Source organism: Astatotilapia calliptera, chromosome 3, assembly GCF_964374335.1.
Source record: "Astatotilapia calliptera chromosome 3, fAstCal68.1, whole genome shotgun sequence".
NCBI lineage: Eukaryota > Metazoa > Chordata > Actinopteri > Cichliformes > Cichlidae > Astatotilapia > Astatotilapia calliptera.
In genome coordinates, this window is record NC_137424.1 from 8,798,749 (window position 1) to 8,821,808 (window position 23,060).

At 43.6% G+C, this 23,060-nt stretch overlaps 2 protein-coding genes across 12 annotated transcripts in view; one reads left to right on the forward strand and one right to left on the reverse strand.

Annotated features, from left to right (window-relative positions):
- Positions 1 to 23,060, reverse strand: part of LOC113017539 (phospholipase D1-like) — a 118,436-nt gene that overhangs the window by 19,321 nt on the left and 76,055 nt on the right. The gene's annotated exons all lie outside the window — the stretch shown is intronic.
- Positions 6,494 to 11,861, forward strand: LOC145424269 (uncharacterized). The gene is made up of 2 exons (XM_080297443.1): positions 6,494 to 7,776; positions 8,233 to 11,861. Exons 1-2 carry the CDS (start codon positions 6,612 to 6,614, stop codon positions 8,745 to 8,747), a joined length of 1,680 nt encoding a protein of 559 aa, XP_080153569.1. The 5' UTR covers positions 6,494 to 6,611; the 3' UTR covers positions 8,748 to 11,861.

The window sequence follows — 23,060 nt, forward strand, 5'->3', positions numbered from 1 at the left end:
GGAGACAATGTTATTCTTTGTGTTAAATAAAATTGTCAACATTGATTGTATTACACCTGTCACTACGCATGAGGGGGCGTTCTAATACCCTGATTTCATAAAACTATGGAAATGTGTTTTTTGAGATGAGATCTGAGACTGTCTGCATACAGTGTCCATCTCCCACGTGTGTGATCATTAAATCATCGTTTGACTCAACCCGACCGGACCAGTGTTGTTATTGTGGGTTTTTCCTCTGGTGTCCATCTCCAATATTTTTGAACCATAACATTTTGGGGGCTCGTCCTGTGGTATTGGGGTGGACGTGCGAGGTGTGGACGGTCTGAGGTTGTCGAGCGGACAGGCACGGACCAGGGATCTGATGTGAGTGAGCTCCGCGGGTGCTTCTAAAGGTAAGGCACTGCCTGTTGAGTTGATTCCCAAATTGTGCCAAATTGGGCTGCATTAAATTAAAAGTTTGCTCACTGACGTTGCTGGTGGGTGTCTGTTTTGATTTTGATGAGAATCACCGTGTGTTATGCAGTTAAAGTTGTTTAAGAGTATTTAATGAAGTTGAAGAAATATGAAACTGTTCCAGAAGTAACAGAGAATGTTGGGTTTGAGTCCCTGGATATTGAGCTGAAGACTCAGGTAGTTTGGTAGGGAAATTAGGACAGAAACTGTTCCAGAAGTAACAGATACTGTTTAATAGTTTTACAAATCAGGACAGAAACTGTTCCAGAAGTAACAGAGACTGTTTAATTGGTCGTAAAAAAGTTATCTTTCTTCGGTAGGACCCGTTATGGTAAAATTTTACAAAATCGGTTAGGTTGAAATTATTATAGGACGGCACCAGAAGTTGCTAAGAAGCACATAGCCCGGGGGTTACGCCCCCTCCTGGCCGTGGACGCGCGGTCTTGACCTGTCGGCGAACAGGGGTAGTTCAGTTTTGGTTTAACTGTGGGGTACAGGGCATCCCGAAATAAGCTAGGAGTTACCGAGACTCCTCATCGTTTGAAACGGTGTCATGTGCTTGTTTGGACAAAGTTAAATTGAGTTAGGGATTTAGAAGTTAGGTCAGAAACTGTTCCCAGAAGTAACAGATACTGTTTGATTGAGTACAAAAAAGTGAAGCTTTCTTCGGTTGGACCCGTTAATTTAAATTTGTCGAAATTTGTTAGGTGCTGAATTTGTCATGTCTGTCAGTGGTTGTAAATATAAGACGTCTTTTGTGAATAGAGTTTTGTCTGAGCTTTGTGTGACCCTGCGTGTGATGAGAGCGCAGCTGCAGCGCTGCGAGCTATTTTTAGACGGTGTGAACATGCAAATGAGTGTGTGGCTGGGAGGAGAACAGAGCTTTTCACTTCCTGCCCAGAGTGTGTGTGAGCCTTAGAAGCAGAAGGCCTTTTATTGCTGAAAGCCTGTAAAGAAGCTGCTGGTTTTGATGTTATAACAATGTAAATAGTTTCTGATTTAAAGAGAGTGGTTTAAATAATTTTCAGACACACCTTGCAAATGTGCTTATAATGAGTTGGCACTCGGCCTTTGAAGGTCAGAAGCTTCGTTCGGCGTGACTGTCCGGATTGATAAAGTGTAGTAAATGCTTTGAGTGCAGAGGGTTAAATGCAAACAAGCTTACAAACACATAGGCTATGATCAGAATAGGTCCCTAGAAGGCTTTTGAATGTTTTAAACCAAGTGGGAATCACTAGAACGTTATTTGTTAATCACAGTTGATTTATGTAATGTAAAAAATCATTTAAGACTGAGTAACTTCAGTTTTTGAGGAGCATAAGAGAGTGTTCCTAGGTCAGAGTAAGCTGCTGTAAGTCAATTGAAAACAATTTAATTAAATCTTAAATATTTTATACTGATAACACAACTGATTTTAAGTCATATCTTTAAATAAGTAAAGTTCATGAAGTTTTCTGAGCTGCCATGACACAGAGAAAGTGGAGTGTTTCACCCTGAAAGGATGAAATGATGCTCTGCCTTTGTTGTCAAGTTCAAACATAGGCCTTAAATAAATATGAGCCACTGATAAGCGTGACATAATTAATAATCTCAAACAATAAAGCACATTGGGTGAGTGACCCAGATAACAATAATTTATGAGCACGCAATAAAGTGGACCTGTTAGAACCCCTTTGACATTTGTCCCTTCAACAATAAATGATTATATTGTGTCCCATGCATTAAACAGTCCCATTTAATACTGTTAAATCGTTGTTTAAATAGAATAAGCAAACATGCCTGTGCTTTATTTTGCAACCTGTAACATACAAATAGCAGAGGAAGACGGTCAATTGGAGGTGACCTGTAAATGTCACATAGTGACTGAGGAAGGTGTTTCACCTTATGAGATGACAGTGTGGTCCGTGATTGAGCTGCATGAGCTAAATGCCTATATACAACGTTGCCTATTTTTATTTCAAGGCTTAAAGGAGATGACTGAGCATGAAAATGATCCAAATTGGGAGCCCACAGAGGCCGCCCACTTTGCTCAGGCTATGATAGAGTCGGTACTAGACGGTTTTGATTTTGATATGCTTGCTTGGGAAATAATATAATTATCTGTGGAGATGTCTCCAAGCGATTAGTAGATTTAAAGGAGACAAATGTGTGCTTGAGAGTGCGTGGTTGAAATTGTGTGTGTGGGTGTGTGTTTGAAAGGCTTTGAAACATATATTTGATTTGAATAAAGCTAATCACAGTACTATGGTTTGGCATTGAAGTAGAGCGAGCTATATAGCTAATTATTGAGGAGTTTGGAATTAATTGGTCCATTGCTCCCTCGCTCGGTAAACAACACAGTGAATTTGTTAGTTTGTGAGCAAACATGATATTACTTTGGAGCAATTTTCTGTGAAAAATTTAAGGCTGTGTGAATGCATTTGAGCTGTGTTATTGTTTTGTGCCCCAAAGTTAATATGCAGTGTGTATGAGTTTATAACATTTATGTTCCAGTTTGAAAAGTAGTTATTAAAAGTGAATAATGAAAGAGGCTTGGTTAAGTCTTGACACACTGCGTTGGCTGTGTGTCTTACCAAGCAGATCACAAGGAGACAGTGACCTTGGGAGGAGCGAAAGTATTTCTGAAAGCTAACAGGCAGACATTGCGGAGTGATCCAGAAGGAGGAGCCGTAAAACGTCACAAAAAAGGGAGGTAAGCTTGTGTTTTAGGCAGAAGAGGCAGAAGAAGCATGGCAGAAGAGGAGAGCGACAAAGATTCATCTACCACAGAGGAGGAAGAAGATGACGAAGATAACGACAGAGGAGGAGTCGCGTCAGAACCAAGTATAGCCAGGAATCTTAGGTCAAGACAGGTGAAAAAAGAGCAGGGACAGAGGAGGCCTATTTTTAAGAGTTCAAAAGGCAAGGGAAAATTGGGACAGTGTAAAACTGTGACCAAAGCAGAAAAAGCTGCGGGTACTCATTATAATTTGCCTTTAGTGGCTGGTGCAAAAAATGAACCAGTGTACCGCGCATACAAAGTAAGAGATTTGGAGGCATTGGTTAAACAGCTTCCACCTATAACTGGGGGCGGAGCAAGGTGGTTGCGTGAATTAGGCAGACTAACAGAAGGAGAGGAGCTTGCGATTGGCGATTTTCGCGCCATTTCTGCGCGGTGTATGCTCGGTGGTGGGCTAGCAGATGTAGAGGCTATAGCTCGCACAACTCGCCATGCAAATGATTTGCCTTACCATGAAGTGCAATGTGCTTTGTCTGACGCAGTCCGTGAAAAGTACCCAACCCCTAATACAGGAGCCATACCTAAAATAATTTGGGACCCCCAAAACACACCTAGAGAGTTTTTAGAAAAAGCCAGAGATCAGTGGTTGTTAGAAACAGGTACCCATCCGGGTAGAGAAGGTGAACATCGGGCATGGTTTCGCTCAGCGGTGCTGGCAGGGCTGCCAAACCAGGTCACAGAAGATCTACAGAAAAACCCAGATTTTGCCGTAGCAGATTCGGTGCAGTGGGAAAGACACGTCTCACATCGTTTGCAGCTGGAGCAGGACAGGGCGAACAAGCAGAAAAAAGAGTTGGAGGAGGCACAAGCGTCTCTACTCAAACTACAGTTGGTGGAGGCCAGAAACAAAGTCAGCGAAAAGAAAAAAGAGGAAAAAGAAAAAACAGAAAAAATTATGATAGTTGCGACCCAGCCTGGTCCTGGGCCTGAATGGCCAGATAGTGGCCCGGGTCCCTGCACTAATGACGGATGGCCCGCCAATGCACCAAGGCAGAACCAACCCACAGGGAATTGGGGAACCGGTGGATCGTACAGAGGGCGTGGTGGCTCAGCGGGGGGAGTACAAAGAGCTCGTGACACGGGGAATCTCAGCAGTGTGCCTTGGAATGTCTGTTGGAGGTGTGGAGCAGAGGGTCATTGGAGCAGAAATTGCCCAGAACGTCGTCAGAACAATCAAAGAAGAGGCTACCAATCCCAGGCACGTGGAGCTCCGAGAGCAAGAGATGGCTCTAGGGGAGCATATCAGGCCCCAAACCCGAGTGCAGCACCAGCCACGCAGTATCCAGTGGCTGACTGGAGGGAGGACCAGTACTGAAGGGACCCGGAGGGACCAAACAGTATGGTGCTGGCAGATCCCATGCTGTTAATGACTATAGAAGGGACAGAATTGCCCTTCTTAGTAGACACTGGAGCAACATATTCAACCTTGAGAGCAGCACCAGACAGTGCAACGTTGTCCTGCCACACAGTGAACGTGGTGGGTTTTTCCGGGATCCCGACAACTCTGCCAGTGACTGACCCAGCTTTGACAAAGCTGGGCAAGCAGACTTTGAAACACAACTATGTGGTGTCATCGCAAGCGCCAGTGAATCTTATGGGCAGGGACCTGCTCGTGAAGTTGGGCGCCACAATCACATGTTCAGCAGATGGATTATCTGTGACTCTGCCAGGGGGCCAGCATTTTCCGTGCCTGGGAACAAGTTCAAAGACTCAATATCTGCTTCAAGACTGTGAAAGAGCAAAAGTCAACATCTACTGGGGGAGATTAGTGAAAGAGGATGTTCTGAGGCAATTTCAGCTGTGGAGACCCTGGATAATGAGCTTGGCAGTTTACTCCCCTCCGCGCGACCCTTACCACGTTACCCTGTTTTATGATAAAGAGAATGACGACACCTATCGTGAATTATTTCAATCTGATCTTGAAGGTCAGACGTGGAATGTGCAAACACATGACATCTACATCGGACCAGAAGGTGTAGCCGCGGCTGTGAAATTAACTGATGAACAACGGCCTTGGTACAATGTGGAAGAAAATTCAACCCCTCACATTACATTGGCGGTCCACCAAGGTCATGGTGCAGGTGATCTAGGTCCAATGGTCAGGCGAGCACTGGACGACACAGGGTGGCAAAGAACCCAAATTCCTAACTTATCTTATGCTCCAAATTGTAAGACCTATCGCATAACTTGTGCCTGTGAGGATACAGTGATTTTGGAACATAAAGAAATTTTAAAAACACATGGTGAGGAGTGTGTAGATCATCCTCACGCAGTTGCTGGACTGTCGAATCTGCCTGACAGTCTATGGTCAAAAGGGCCCACGGATGTTGGCCTAGCTAAGTGTCCTCCTGTCTTGTTCCAGCTCAAGTCACACACACCGATCAATAGACCACAGTATAAACATAAACCTGAAGCAGAGGCAGGAATTACAGAAACAATAGAAGGCCTGCTAAGGGCCGGGGTGTTAGAGCCCTCTCACTCACTGTGGAACACACCAATTCTACCAGTGGAGAAACATGGAACAGGAAAATACCGTATGGCACATGATTTGAGAGCCATTAATGAAATATTGCTCTCTACTACTGCACCGGTACCAAATCCGTACACAGCTTTATCAGCTATCACATGTGACCAAAAGTGGTTCACGTGCATTGACCTGGCAAATGCATTCTTTTGTCTTCCTCTGCATGAGTCACTCAGAGACATTTTTTCATTCACATACAGAGGCCAACAACTCAGATACACACGTTTGCCACAAGGCTTTGCACTTTCTCCAGGCATTTTCAATCAGGTGCTTAAAGAAGCCCTGTCGTCATGTAATTTGCCTAATGATTGTACATTAATACAATATGTTGATGATCTTCTCATTGCAGCCCCGTCAGCAGCGGATTGTACAGCGGCATCGTTCGTTGTGTTGAATAGGTTGGCGGAATGTGGCTTTAAAGTAAGTAAAGACAAGCTGCAGTTGGTTCGCCCTGAAGTGACCTTTTTGGGCCGGGTAATCGCACACAAATCAGTGGGTTTGATGAACACACACAGGGACCAAATTTTGACACACCCAAAACCGCGAACTGTGAGAGAAATGCCTTCTTTTCTTGGTTTAACAGGTTACAGCAGGCAGTTCATTTCGGATTATGCAGGAAAAACTGCCCCTTTAAGGGGCCTAATGAAGCAAGTTGGTGTTCGAAACTTTAAGGCTGAGTTACCTTGGACGCCTGAAGCTGAAGCCGCATTTATTAGGGTAAAACAGGATTTGTCAAGGGCCTCAGATTTAGCCACACCCAATTATGACGAGCCATTCTATTTAGATGTTTCTGAGACAAACTCAATTATAAATGGAGTGTTGTTTCAGAAAAAAGGGGGGGGTAGAGAAGTGCTCATGTATGTTAGTGTAAAACTACATCCAACAGAAGCAAAGCATCCTACATGCACACAACATGCAGCAGGGGTTGCTAGAATTATCCAAAAAACAGCACATGTAGTGAGAGAACACCCACTAAAAATACTCACTACACATAGCATAGTGGCATACGTAAATTCACAAGCATTTTGTATGTCACCACGGGCACAACAGAGACTGAGCAAAGTCTTAGAGGCCCCAAATTTGACATTCACACATGAAGGAATTAACATGGCAGATTTAATGGGTGTAGGGGAACCACATGACTGCGCCAAAAGAGCACAGATCGAGGAAAAGATTAGAGAGGACCTGAAGGCCGAACCCATACCGGGAGCTGAGGATTGGTTCACCGATGGATGTTGCCACCGAGACGAAGGAGGACTGAAAGCAGGGTATGCGGTGGTCTGCAGAGTAGAAGGAGATTATCAGGTCAGAGAGTCAGGAAGGATTGAGGGAAAGCAGTCGGCCCAGAGAGCTGAAGTGATAGCCTTAGCTCGAGCTTTGAGACTAGCCAAGAACAGGAGAGTGAACATCTACACCGATTCGGCATATGCGTTTGGAGCAGCGCATGTGGAGCTGCCTCAGTGGAAAAGAGCAGGATTCAGAACAGCAACCAATGCACCTATCTCCCACATACATGAAATGGAGGAACTGGAAAAGGCCTTGGCTGACCCAGAGGAGGTGAGCATTATAAAATGCAAAGCTCACTCCCAAGGAACCAGTATGGTGGAAAAAGGAAACCAGAGAGCAGACGAAGCCGCAAAGGAGGCCGCAGGCTACAAAGGACAGAGACAAATGATACAGGTAACATCAGAAGAAGAGATACCTGTTGACCTGATTGAGGAAGTTAAACGGGCCCAGGAGGAGGCATCCCCAGAGGAAAAGGGGGTGTGGAAAAACAAAGGAGCCTGGCAGGATGGACATTTGTGGAGGGGGCCAGACGGGCGCCCCGTGCTGACAGCCAAAATGGCAGAACAGAAGGTGGATGAAGCCCACGGACTTGCCCACGTGGGGAGAGCCCAGATGGAAAGAAATTTGTGTCATTGGTGGCATCCTGAGCTGCGAGGAATGATAAGGGAGAAGGCCAGGATGTGCTTAATCTGTGGGGCACACAATCCTAAGCCAGCAGTAAAACCGGAAGTGGGTAAGTTTCGGCCCCCTGAGAGGCCGGGAGAGGAGATTGTTATTGATTTCACTGATATGATTGATTCCGGGCCGGGCGGTGTAAGATATTTGTTAGTGTGTGTTGACGCTTTGACCGGCTGGCCAGAGGCCTGGGCTACAAAAAAGGAGGATGCTAAGACTGTCATTAAGTGTTTAATCAATTATTACATTCCCCGTCATGGGTTCCCGAAAAGAATTAGATCAGATAATGGAACCCATTTTAAAAATCAAGATTTGGAAAAAGTAGAAAAAATGTTGGGCGTCCAGCATAAATTTGGAACGGTCTATCATCCTCAGTCTCAGGGGAAAGTAGAAAGAATGAACCTAAATTTGAAAAACAAATTGGCAAAAATCTGCGCGCAAACAGGGCTAAATTGGGTCGCAGCCCTGCCGGTTGCGTTGATGACCATAAGATGTTCTGTTAATCAATCCACAGGTTTTACACCATACGAGCTGCAAACCGGGAGACAGTTTCCGGCACCTTGGACGGTGGGCTCGGGTGAACGGGACAAAAAGGGGAACCGGTCCCACGCAGACTACTGGAACGAGCTAAAGGCGCTAGTGTCCAGTTTCACGAAACAGGCGGCTTGTAAGGGGCCCACAGGAGAAGGAGAAGTCCCGGACGCGAAAACAGTGTGGCTGAGAGTCATCAAACGAAAGTGGAAGGAGCCCCGCTGGACTGGTCCATATGAGGTATCGGCTCGGACGGCGACAGCGGTCCAACTGAAGGGGAAAGGCGACACCTGGTATCACTGGACGCAGTGCGCAGCTGCACACGAGGGCTTGGTGAGGAAGGATCAATCTCAACTCGACGCAGGTGAAATTGAGCGGCACAATAATCCCTCACACCTGTGCAACGGACCGACCGGTAGTCTACCCGGAAGGTCAAAGAAAGAGGAGCAGACAAGGAGGAGATCGCCGCGCCAACGAAAAGGAGCGGTACCACACTGAACACCTAAAACAAGAGAGAGGCTCTGATAAAGGGCTTTGAACTTTTTACTACACCATAACATTCACATACCACCATGCCATCACAACAAGTAGACACTGGTGATGAAAGAAGAGTTTCAAAAGCCATCACAATGTTTAAAATTATTATGAGTTTGATGTTAACTATGTTGCTAATCATGGCTATTTGTTTTTTGATTTGTTTGTTGCAGACCGACCCGGGAAACCAGTCTGAGCACAGAGGCCATGCCAGTCCGGCGTTGTTTGATACACCAAGTACATCACGCGTGGTCCATAGTGATTTAAGGTTGCGGGCAAGAGTGAAGCGCGAGGTCTCTGGTAAAAAGGATGAGTGTCTCAGCACATATGGTGGTTTAGAATTAGATTATGTGATTGGCTCCACAACTTCCTTTACGTTTGATCTGTGTGATGTTGTTAATTGCAGGGACGTCGGCAGTGCTTGGAGGGGATACAATGTGTGGGTCTGTTGGGATTATTCAGTGAGTACGCACTGCGAGAGGGGAAATCGTCCTTATGACAGCTGGTGCCGTAATTGGGACCAGGTAAGGGGTTACACTGGGCAAAATTGGGAACCGTTAGAATCAGGATCAGAAAACGGGCTTAAACTACAGAGGGATTTTAGCCCCTCTGGAAACGCGTTAACTTTGTCATTGGGGAATTGGCATCGCAAACAATCTATGTATTTAATTTTGGGGGTGGAAATAGCGGGGGTTGATCCAAAAGGGTTAATTAAAGTTAATTTCCTAGAAAAAACTAATCGCGTACCGGCAGGTAGAGAAGACATAACAACTCGTGTGATTTCTACTCCCACCAGCTCTGTTGCATCTTTTACAGGGCAGGAGGGGAGCGGGTCATCGGAAGCTACACCAGAGGAGCACGAACCAAGAGAGAGGCGAGTAGTGTCGGTGGACTACACCACCCTGAAACCTCAGGATTTGATTGAACGCGCTACCGGGTTCAGTGACAGTAACATCTGGCTGGACTGGATAGCCCAAAATGCTAGAGAACAAAAAGTGGCTAATTGTGTAGCCTGCGCTTCAGCAAGGCCGCGTTTATTTATAGAGCCTGCACCTCTGCATCCAGAGGATCAGTGGGGCTATAATTGTATGTTGCAAATAACTAGAGGAGCTGTGAATACGGGGAACTGCACTGTGTTGTCCAGTCTATTTCCCCCTATTGGCAAGCTCACGCAAGTAGGGCCGTTTATGCCCCGGAAAGATAATTATACGTGCTTTAAGTTTACCACAGATAAAGTTAAATATCGGTTGGGGGAAATTGACCCCAGTTGGTGTTCGGTCACCCAGATTGGGAGGACCACCAACAATGTGAGTGATGCAGCCACCCTAATTGGGACTTGGGCTAGGAGCGGGCTGTATTACTATTGCGGGCACAGGACTCTACTGGTACGTGTTCCTCTTGGGAGCGTGGGGACGTGTGCGATGGTGAGACTAGGAGCGCCACTTATGCTAATCGGAAATAAGGTAAAATCAATTCCCTCACACAATACGCGCACTTTGGCAGCCAGGCGCAAAAGACACATTTTGAGAAAGAGAGGAATACAAAACACAAATGTTTATGACCCTAGAATGAATTCCCCCACCTGGATCGACTCCATTGGAGTGCCCAGGGGGGTTCCAAATGAATTTAAACTTGTTGACCAAATAGCAGCCGGGTTTGAAAATATTCCAATAATTTCTGCTTTCTTTCCAGTGACTCCAAACAAGAATGTAGATAGGATTAATTATGTTCATTACAATGTACTGAGGCTCTCTAACCTGACCAGAGACGGATTGGAGGGGCTAGCGGAGCAGGTGGGTCCGACCTCGTTAATGGGAGTGCAGAATAGAATGGCCCTTGACATGTTGTTAGCGGAAAAGGGGGGCGTATGTGCTATGTTTGCTGACCAGTGTTGCACCTTTATTCCAAACAATACTGCTCCAGATGGGTCGGTAACCAAGGCTCTGGAGGGCCTAAAGAGCCTTTCTGAAACTATGCATGATCACTCCGGTGTTGGTAATCCGTTAGAAGGCTGGCTGACCTCAGTGTTCGGACGGTGGAAGGGGGTCATCGCTTCGGTCATGTTTTCTTTGTCTATTGTGGTGGGTATTATGGTTATTTGTTGTTGTCTCATCCCTTGTGCCAGACGAATGTTCAAAAGTATGTCTGTGAGGGCAGTGGACCCTGGAGTCATTACTCCAATGTCCATGATGCCAATGATGCATGTGGAGCTGAATGTGTAGGCCAAGGAGGGACACAACTGTTTGTGACCTCTGGATTCTCCAGAGGTCAACAGAGGGAATTGTAGAATAAGGAGGGGATGTTTTTCTCATTATCATTTAATATTTTAATATGCCATGATTAGTTCATTAGAAGTATATAACCAGCTTTGCATTAAGCATGAATTGAAGTTTTTGATCTTATATTATTCTTTGCATTACAGTGATGGTGATAACTTTAATTTGATCTTTCTTACAGGTATCAGAATAATAACATGATTTTCCATTGCAGATGTAACCATGATCATTTCATACACATTGCAGTTTGTTGCTCATTTTAGAGTTGTGCTCAAGGTAATTAAAGGTTAAAAGCTACAGCCAGCGCGAGTCTGGCTGATCTATGGAGGGCAAAGGCTTTGAGCTTGGAAGGCCGCACGCGCTTACACAGCACTTATAAGATGTCATTCTTGGTGATTTTGTGCTTAGTCATGTTTTAATATGTTTTAAGTAGAAGTAGCTGATCCAGCAATATTCATTTAATATTATATACTTGATTTAGAGCAATACACACTAATGGTCTTAATAAATGAAAGAGTCCTTGTAGCTGCCATGTTGTGTCTCAGCAGGGTACAGACGGTTCCAGGAGAAGGGGGGCAGTTAGCGTCTGCCCTCGGGAAGGAGACAATGTTATTCTTTGTGTTAAATAAAATTGTCAACATTGATTGTATTACACCTGTCACTACGCATGAGGGGGCGTTCTAATACCCTGATTTCATAAAACTATGGAAATGTGTTTTTTGAGATGAGATCTGAGACTGTCTGCATACAGTGTCCATCTCCCACGTGTGTGATCATTAAATCATCGTTTGACTCAACCCGACCGGACCAGTGTTGTTATTGTGGGTTTTTCCTCTGGTGTCCATCTCCAATATTTTTGAACCATAACAGGCCATAAAGCTCTATTTAGCACCTCCTGGATGTCAGCTCACGAGGTTTGTGTATTTTAAATGGTTTATTTTCTGTAATTAAGGATTTTTTTGATTGATTGACACTACGTACAAGAGCGCATTTTGATGTGATGTTTTTGTTTTATTGTTTTGTCCGTGAGCAGTTCTCACGGGTTGCCAAGACCAGAATAAACCCTGTTTTATAACTACATCGTGCGTACGTCAATCCTTGAGGATTGACAATATGGCTCCTACAATATGGCTCCCATCAACACTGTGCAAAACGAGGGATTTAGGAAAACGATCAACACCCTAGACAAACGCTACACAGTGCCGTCCCGCAACTATTTTTCTATTGTTGCACTACCTGCTCTGTACACGCAGCGTCGAGCAACGGTGGAGACGGAATTTCAAGCAAGACAACATTTTGCTGCAACAACAAAACGTGAGACATTTGTTGTTTTTTTTTTTTTTGTTGTTATGAGAGAATCATGATCTCAATTCTAAGCCAAAAAAATCGTGATTCTCATTTTATGCAAAATCGTGCAGCCCTAACATTAACACAAAACTATTGTTTCACCAGAGAAACACACATGAAGAGAGAGAGAGAGACAATAACAGCTACCAAACAGTCGTCATAATTCGTCACACAATGAGAAAAGGACAAATCAACAAGTAACAATGACTAATTAATATTAAAATCTGTAACATAATGTATTGTTTGGAGTTTAGTCTGATTGGTTCAGGATGAGCTGCCATTATCCAATCACACGTCTGCTTACCTGCATCTTTTCTCTTTTTTCTAACCTGAGCACCTGATGGCTTTGAACTTTTGTTGTCCATCTTCCATTGGTTTGAATTTTGCGCTCCAGTACAAACACAAATCCCCCAACCCGAGGATCAGCACAATTAACCTAACAGCAGGAACGTACAGAGGGGGGGGGGGGGGGGGGGGCTACAGGGGCTTGAGCACCCGCCCCTTTCCTGATGGTGCCCAAGGTGCCCTTTTGTTGAGGCAACTTTTTTTTTTAAATTATTATTATTTTTTTGTGTGTGTGTGTGTGTGCGGAGTCCTGTCTGTGCCCCTAAAACAATAATATTTAACTATTAATCACAGTTTTGCTAAATAAAAGGATCTGGCTTGCATCAGTCACATGATCACATTTAACCAATGATCGCCCTTGACGGCAGAACGCGCTGGTTACGAGCCGGGAACGAGCTCACAAAGAGCACGCGCATTTGTTGCGGTCCGGAGCTGTAGGAGAAACACAAGTTAACTCAGAGACACAGACTGATGCGACAAAACCAGTAAGTAGGTGTACAGCGCACACTGTAGTGTGTAGCACCCAGGAGTATTAGCTTATTACGTACACGTTGGTAAGCTGTCTTGTTGCTACTGACGAACTGAAACAAACGAGCGTGCTGTGTGTGCAACAGCGCGACAAACATTACCTGTCCTTTTATTAACTGCACAGGTAGTGCTGGTCACAGCTGCTGGCTACCTGTGTAAGGCTGTCATGGGTCTGTAGCTCTGTCACCGTTTTAGGGAACATATTTAGTTTTAAAGTAAGTTTCTGGGCTTTTCCTGCCTTTCTGGAGGGATTATATTTCACTAAAAACGATCTAATATGCATGTTCACATAATTATGCATTATTATAATTATAATATATTAAACACACAAGCTGTATTTTAAAGAACATACATTAAGAAGCAGATTATATTAGATTTATATTTTAAATAAGACAAAAGTTGGATGTTACAGCAGTAAAATGATTGTATCTCTACAGTTTAAACATGTAATAAGCTTTGCCTCTGCACAGAGTGGATAGTGAAACAAATGGAATCATAAATACATTATTTCATATTTATTACTTCCCCCTCCTCTTTGCTTTATTATTGTAGCTCTAGTAATGAATAATAATGTAAGGATTCTGGATCAGCACCATGATGCTCATAGTATATACAGTATTCTGAAGAAGGTCTAAAATGTCCCTGTGTGTGCGTGCATGTGTGTGTTTTATTTAGATGGATTTTTAAAAAAAATATTACTCATGATATAACATTGTGCAGACATGGCTGGTAAGGACATGAGGAGGAAACAGCAGGAGCTGTGTGAGGCTACTAAAGGCAGGGCTATAACATTTTTCTGTCATCATTTTATTATAGATTAAGTGTAAGAGTTGTTAGGTGTGGATAATTAGATTATAGTTTATTGCAATAGCAAGTTGTGCCTTGTTCTCACATAGACAGCAAGTGCAGAGTGATATATGAAATGGTGGGATGGAAGAAGAGAAGCAAAGAGTGATTCACAGGCAGAGCCTAAATTATTTCTCACAGTTTTTTGTTGCCTTATGGTTCCAAGCGCTGTCACCAATCTTTGCATTTTGTTATTATCTCATGACACTTGTTTAATCAGCTACCATCTCTCCTGTGGACTTTTTAATGTCTACAGTCTCAGACCAACACAGCCCTGCCCTCATAGCTGGACTGGCCATCGGGCATACCGGGCACTTGCCCGGTGGGCCGCTGGCGATTTTTTGTTTTTATGGGCCGACCGTTTTTTTTTGTTTTGTTTTGTTTTTTTTTTTTGGGAAGGGTATAAACAATGAAAGGTGTTGGATTGGCCAATTGGTCATGATCGACTCTGGGCTGGACCAATTACAGCCGAGGAGGTCGGATGCACCTTCCCCCATGTTTAGCAATCTTATAGACGAACTAAAGAAAATGGAGAACAAAAAAAGGAAAGGAGGTGCCGAAAAAATTAGGGCCAAAAAGAAACAAGCCCTTCAGGCAGACGCTGCCAAATGTGTGAAAATTACTGAATTGTTTGGTGGTAGCTATGGCATAGCTTCCATAGATTTAGCAAGATCAGCAAGTGGTGGAGGCCAGCAGGTGGATGAAGGAAAGGGGAGGCAGGAGGAGGAGAGACCCGAGGCGGCCGCCGGTCATAGTGGCAGAGGAACTGAACTTCAGGTAAGAAGTTATGACCTGCTGTCTATCTGTGTCAGATATAAACTAATTTTAGTTGTAGTTTGTTTTCGTTGTGGTGACTTTATACAGTCGCTTAGAATAACTCGTACAGCGTAACTAGCATGACGGAGTTTATATACTGCTGGGCGGGTGCTATGAAGTTACTGATAGTAAATTTTATTTTATGCTTAAGGTTAGTTTCTCAAACTTCTCAAAGTCTTAACAAATTGTGCCAATCCATGTTGCACCAGCTGATTTCTCATCAAAAGTGGAGAAGTCTGTGACAGAGGAGACAGAAGAGCAGCAGAGAGAGATGGAAGAGCAGCAGAGAGAGATGGAAGAGCAAGAGAGAGAGATGGAAGAGCAAGAGAGAGAGATGGAAGAGCAAGAGACAGAGAGAGATGGAAGAGCAAGAGACAGAGAGAGATGGAAGAGCAAGAGAGAGAGATGGAAGAGCAAGAGAGAGAGAGATGGAAGAGCAAGAGAGAGAGAGATGGAAGAGCAAGAGAGAGAGAGAGATGGAAGAGCAGGAGAGAGAGAGATGGAAAAAAAGGAGAGAGAGATGGAAAAGCAGGAGAGAGAGATGGAAAAGCAGGAGAGAGAGATGGAAGAGCAAGAGAGAGAGATGGAAGAGCAAGAGAGAGAGATGGAAGAGCAGGAGAGAGAGATGGAAGAGCAGGAGAGAGAGAAGAGCAAGAGAGAGAGATGGAAGAGCAGGAGAGAGAGATGGAGCAAGAGAGAGAGATGGAGCAAGAGAGAGAGATGGAAGAGCAGGAGAGTGAGAGCCAGGGCATCGATTACTTTGCTCGCCCTGAACCTGCCATATTACAGGCCTTCTTAGATTACCACCCACAGCAGAACAGTAGCAGTGCAGTTGTGATGAGGGTGTTCAGCTGTAAAGATGGCACCAACAGGAAGTGGCTTACTTATTGCAAAGAACGCCATTTATTGTTCTGCTTTGTGTGTCTGGCATTTGCAAGGCTGACTGACACCAGCACATTTATAACAGGCATGAGTGACTGGCGACATATACATCTGCGCACATGAAAAGAGCAATACACACCAGACCTGTGCGGAAGCTTTTTTCTTAAGGTGCTCAAAAGGCAACATCAGGAGCTTGTTTGCTGGCAGTCAGTTGTCAGCTCACAGAGCACAAGTGAAAAAGAGACGGCAAGTTTTAGAGCGTATAGTGGATGTGATCAAAGTACTTGGGAAGAGGGGACTCAGCTATAGGCATGTGGAGAATGAGGCTGCATACACTTTAGGTGATAACACCATCGATCATGGTAACTTTCTGGAACTGATTGTGTTATTAGGCAAGTATGATATGTGCCTTGGAGAACATTTGAATGACTGCATTGAAAAAAAGCAAGAAGTTGCATCAGACCAGTGGATCAAGAGGTAGAGGATCTCTCATCACCCTACTCTCCAAAACAACTGTCAACTCAGTGATTGATGCACTTGGCCATCTCCTTCAAGAGAGCATCGCCAGTGATGTCCAGAAAGCTGGGATGTTTTCTGTTCAGCTAGACACAACCCAAGACATCACAGGTTATGATCAGTGTTCAGTAATCATCAGGTATGTTACTGAGTCTGTGCAGGAGAGGCTTGTCTCCATAGTGAGGTGCGAAGCATCCACGGGGCAGTACTTTGTAAACTTGCTTTCCGGAGTTTTAGAGCATCTGAATCTAGACAAGGCCATGTGCATTGGGAATGCAACAGATGGTGCTTCAAATATGCAGGGCCAGTACAAAGGCTTTTCAGCACTTATGACTGCCCAGTCTCCAACTCATGTGCATGTGTGGTGCTATGCACACATACTTAATCTTGTGATTGCTGACACAACACAAAGTGTCATTGAAAGTGGATCACTCTTTAATTTACTTAATGACATAGCTGTGTTCATCAAGGAGTCCTATCACAGGGTTAATCTGTGGGAGAAACAAACCGAAAACACAAGACACAGACGCCTCAGTCCAATAGGTGAGACACGGTGGTGGGCCAAGCATGATGCCCTCCAGAAAATCTTTGGACATTTTGGAAAACCAGATGATGGCCTCTTCGTTGATGTAGTGCTGACGATGGAAGCCATTGAAAAGAGGGAAAAAGAAAAGCCAGCTGTTTGTGCCAAAGCACGAGGCTTTAAAGAGTGTCTCTTGAAGCATGAAACTGTGTTAACAGCACAGATATTTCTTAGAGTGTTTGAGCAACAACTCCTCTGTCAAAGTACCTCCAGTCAAAGGGGATGGACATTCTCTCTGCCCATCATATGGTGACTGCCACACAAGATGGCCTCAAAAGTATTGCCAGGGACTTTCCAACTGTGAAGACAGCTGCAGACACATTTGTGAAACAGACAAATCAAAAACTAGAGGAGAGGGAGAACAACACAGACATGGAAGTGGAGGCTGAACTACCTAAAAAGAGAGCCAAAAGGAGAAAAGGCATGGCCGGAGAGATGCCTGAAGATGAGTTGCAAATCAATGCTGAGAAATCATATGAGGTGAAAGTGCACAACATCATCCTGGACACAGTTATTGAAGCAATCCACAGACGATTTGTCATACATGGCCCTCTTCTTGCCGATTTGGCATGGTTGGACCCCAGGAAGTTTAGCCAGGTCAGAACAGTTTCTCTTCCAAGTAATGCATTTCAGAACCTCAGCGCCTGTCTACTTAAATTTGACAGCAGGGCTACAGTTAATAACCTTCAGTCAGAACTGAAACGTTTTGCTGAACAGTGGGAAAGGCTTAAGACATCACATGTAGATGAGTACACGACCAGAACAGCAAAGGACAGATCTGAAGAATGGGACGAAGAAAGTGAAATTGTGACCGAAAGCTGTGGTTCTTGCAAAAATTGCCCACTGTGCTGCTATCAAATACTCAGGCGGTTCAACATGCTGTCTGATGCCTATCGTCTCCTTGGGCTGGCATACAAGTACCTGCTGACCCTCTCCCTCACTCAGGTTGCCTGTGAAAGAACGTTCTCTACACCAGGGGTGCTCAATACGTCGATCGCGATCGACCAGTCGATCGCAAAGGTAGTATTGGTAGATCGCATGGCATTAAAAAAATAGATGCCAGCCTATCATCCATCCCGTCACTTGATTGATACAGGGAAGCCAGTCAGATGACATCGGATTTTTTCTGACGCTTAGGTCACTGCGCATGCGCAAACAGCGGCGCGAAGTGTAGTAAAACTGACAAGCTAGTCAGCGAGTTAACTCCAATTTTTAGCTCTCGGTTTTTTCTAAACCTAAGAAAGGGTTAAAAATGAGTGAGGGAGCTGGACCAAGTAAGAAGACAAAAACGTATCACTTTCATACGGAATGGGAGGAAGACTTTTTTTTCACGATGTCATTTTCGAAGTGCGTTTGCCTCATCTGCCAGGCTGCCATCGCAATGCCAAAGAAGGGAAATGTGGAGCGGCATTTTCGAACTGTTCACGGAAAATACGACACTACATTCCCGCCGAAAAGCGAGCTAAGAAAGAAAAAGGTGAAGGAACTAAAATCCCAGTTGTCCGGACAGCAGTCATTTTTCACACAACAAACTTCAAAAGCGAAAGCCGCCACCGAAGCATCGTTCCGGGTGAGTCACATCATCGTTAAAAACAAGAAGTCTTTTCAAGATGGAGAGATGGTAAAAGAGGCATTCGTTGAAGCAGCTGACTCATTGTTCCGAGACTTTAAAAATAAGGCAGAAATAACATCTTCGATCAAAGCTCTCCAGCTGTCAAGAAGTACAGTTACACGGCGCTGTGAAGCCATGGCGGAGGATTTAACCCAGCAACTTTGGAAGGACATCGGAGATTGCCAGTGTTTCTCACTGCAGTTGGACGAATCTACGGACGTGAGTGACACAGCCCAGGTGTGCATTTTCATTCGTATGGTGTTTACTGATATCACTGCAAAAGAAGAGCTATTAACAGTCCTGCCCATGAAAGAACAGACGCGAGGAGAGGACATATTTCAGTCGTTCAAAAACTTTATCGAGAAAACCCAGCTCCCAGTGTACAAATTGGTGTCTATTACCACAGATGGAGCACCCGCAATGGTTGGCCGCTTGAATGGATTTATTGCCAAGTGCAGGCAGGACGATGCTTTCCCGGACTTCCTAAATTACCATTGCATAATCCACCAACAAGCGTTATGCGCTAAAATGCTCAACATGAAGGAGATCATGAATGTTGCAACGAAGATCGCCTGTTCTATTCGCGCCAGATCTCTTCAAAGACGGTTATTTCGTGCACATCTGGAGAAGGCTGACTGCGACCACTCTGAGTTGTTGCTACACACTGACGTGAGGTGGCTTAGTCGAGGGAAATTCCTGCAAAGATTTCGAGAGCTCTGTCCGGAGATTAAGGAGTTTTTCCGTGTAGCTGGACAAGCAGAATACATGCAACTTAATGACGGTCAGTGGCTGTTAGACTTGGCATTTTTAACCGATCTGACAAACATGTTGAATGACCTTAATCTACAGCTGCAAGGAAAAGACAAAACAGTGATCAACATGATCAGCTCAGTTAATGCTTTCAAACGAAAGATGCAACATCTCTCTTTAAAGCTGCAGCGCCATGATTTGATAAACTTTCAAAACCTGGCGTCAGAGCTGGAGATGCAAGGGATGGCCTGTTTGCAACTTGACAGTGCACGCTACACAGAGCAGATTGACAATTGTCTGTCAGAGTTTGACAAACGCTTTCAAGACTTTTCTTTGCTCGAGCCAGTCGCTACCTTCATGTGCTATCCTTTTCGGGAAGATGCTGATGTCGATTCACTCGCATCAAAAATTGCAAAACTATTTCACCTGAACTCTTCTGGAGTGGAAGATGAGATTTTGACACTACAAGCCGACATTGAGCTGAAGTCCAGAGATCATGGACAGTTCTGGAACTTACTCACAGAAGTAAAGTACCCCAACAAGAGGAAATGTGCTGCCTCTTTGACTGCATTATTCGGCTCCACTTATTTATGTGAGTCATCATTTTCCCACATGAACATCATTAAGTCCAAGTACCGTTCCACCATGACTGATGAACATTTGGAAGTGTGTTTGAGGCTGGCCGTCAGCAGCTACTGTCCGGACTATGCATCCCTGGCTGATTCAATTCAGTGCAAGTCATCAGAGTAAACTCAGGTAATGACAAAAAATTTACATTGTTAATTGTGTTGTGAAATATTGGATATTGCGGTTATGCATGTATATACATTGTAGATAAAGAATCCTCAATATATTTATAAATAAGTATATGTTTTGGATTTTTGTAGTGGGTAGATCATTTTGACTTGGTCATTTTATAAGTAGCTCACATGCGGAAAAAGTGTGAGCACCCCTGCTCTACACTCAATTCATTAAAAGCAGACTCCGAAGCAGCCTGTCTGCAAACAAGCTGGAGATGTTTATGCTGATGGCCACTGAAAAGGACATTCTCATGTCATTGGACTCTGACATGGTCATTGACAGGGTAGCTGAGAAGAGTGACCTGCTGAGAAAGCTCCTTTTGTAACCTGGTGAGGTGAAATAAAAATGAGCAAAACATTCCTAATTATCTATTGTTAATATTAAATTCAGCTTTATTGTTATTGCCTAAATGAATACGTTTAGTATCTACCTTCACTTCAAACAAGTCAAGTGATTGGTAAATGCTTAGAATTTGTCCATCTTAATAGATAGAATAAATATGAGATTGGAGTATTAGGCATTTATAAACATATATTCTTACAGTCTTAATCTGTCATTGTTTCATTTCAGATGCTGTCAGTCATTTTAGGAGGACTGAAGTGTGTTCATTTTAAGTAAGTACTATATGGAATATGATTCAACCATTTTTCTAGAGTAAGCATACCAGTACTGTCATCGTCTGAAAAAATCTATTAAGTACAATTCTTTCTCAACCTTCACTGTCTGTCCTTTCACTTCATAAAGGTTTCCATGTCTTAAGATATGTTCAGTGTTGCTGCTGTGGAAGTGTTGTAGGTGACCTTTTATTGATGAGTGAATAGTCTTTGGTGATACAATTCAATCATAATCTGTCCTTTATAGATTTTAATATTCATCTAATCTTTATTCCTTTCTGTCCTGTTTGTCAGGGTCTGATCATACATTGTTTGTTTAAGAGGTTCGAGACCATTCAACTCTTTAAGTTCATCAACGTAAGTACTAGTGTATATGATTTCTCTAATTCCTTTCTGGAATAAAGATGCCAGTACTGTGATCATCTGAGCAAGTCCATCAATTGCCATTCACAGTTCTTTGTCCTTTCACTTGTGTCCTGTTTTTCAGGGTCCCATATAATTTCTTCAGAAGTAAGTACTGTATATGATGCCAGTATTTTCCCATATTTTCTAGATACTGTATTAGTACTGTGTGTAAAATGCCATCAAAAACTCAATTAAGTGTTATTCTTATTCTTCTTTCTCACCTTTCTTTCTCTGTCTCCTTTCATATTTAAAGGTTGCTGTGTTAACAAAATATATTGTGCTACCATGCTGTTTTCTATTGTTTTGGTAAATAAATACTTTATGAAAATATCCCTAAATCTGTCATTTGTTAATTTTAATATTAATTAATGATCATGTCTCACCTCTAGTGTTCTTGGTCTTAATTTCAGGTTTCTACCATGTGTTGTAGATAGTTCAGGAGGTTAACTCTACCAAGCAGTCTTTTTGTTTCCGCTATGTACTGTTTAAAATCCCGAATAGGGAGAATGGTGTAGGTTTAACTTTATCAGATTGATACATATATACCAACAAGGCAGTGTACATCAAAGCAGTTGTTTTCATGCAAAGGCTTTATGGTTTTTCCTATAGCGATTGACAGACCACGTGACTTTGCGCATTGCATGCCGGGAACTCCTGGCAAAACAATCCAAGTACCGCATCAAATACAAGCATTTGCAATTGCAGCACCGCAAAACGTTCATTCTCCGGTTCCAATACCTTCTTGATTTTTCTTTGCCGCACAAAAAAGGTATGTACAAAACGACGGAGAACAATGCCGGTCCGTACAAAGACAGACTCGACGAAAAGACAAAGAAAAGATACGAGGAAAAATCAAAGGAGTGAAAGGGTCAGACCCTTACGAGCACACAGAGGGACAAAAGACGTTAGCGTGCTGCCCAACTTTCACCACGCTCAGATTTATAATTATACGGTTCTTGGAGTGAGTGCATACACTCATGAAGTTTAGTAACTTCAGCTCACTGCAACAAGCCCAGGTACAGTTTACCGACGGATGGGTAGAGGACCTTGAAATGCACCGAAAGACCATCGTACGAACAAAGGTAAACTTACCTTTGTTCGTCTCACAAATCGTCTTCATAAATACACATTCGTTAACCGTGTATTAATATAACCTTTGAGCTCAACGGTAATTACTTAGTAGTGGAAAAATAATTGTAATATTTGAGCCATTTCTGCTGTCCAACTACTTCTTAAAAAATACATTTTTAATGTTAATTAGATTTTTTTTACGGCATAAATAAAGGTTATATAAAAGTCACTGCCACAGACTGATTGCGGCTTCTACCTTGTTACACTAATGTTGTTTGTAGCTCAGTATGACTTTGTGTCATCCATGAGGGATGCATTTGACATATGTTTCACATATTATAGCCCAACAAGTTACTTATAGCAATTTAAATACGAGCAATCAGTTTCTTTGCAAATAAATCACTTTTTGGCAGACAATCACTTTTTGGCACAACACCGGCTATTGCAGTTAATAATACAGCAGCTTCTTGCCATTTTTTGTGTTTCTTTTTATCGCTGTGTAACTGAGTTCAATTGACACCCTGCATGCGCTAGTACCGCTTGCCAAAAGTTCCCAGAATCCTTTGCGGTTTTATCCATGAATGACGTCACATTTTCGGTGTGGGCCCTCCAGCACTATCCACAGCAACCCCTCAACAGCAACATTGTACCCATCAGGTAAAGCATCGGCTACGTTTGCTTTGCCTTGTTGCCCATATTAGATTCTTGATGAAAGTGTGTTGTTGTTATTCAGCCTGGTTCAATGTGCCCCTTTTTAACTTTGAGCACCCGCCCCTTTAAACCTCTCTGCACAGCCCTGCCTAACAGACCTACACCTTAGTTCACAGATTCACTTTGTCTAAGGTTGATTTCTGGGATTTCACACAACCCAGGATTCAGATCGTG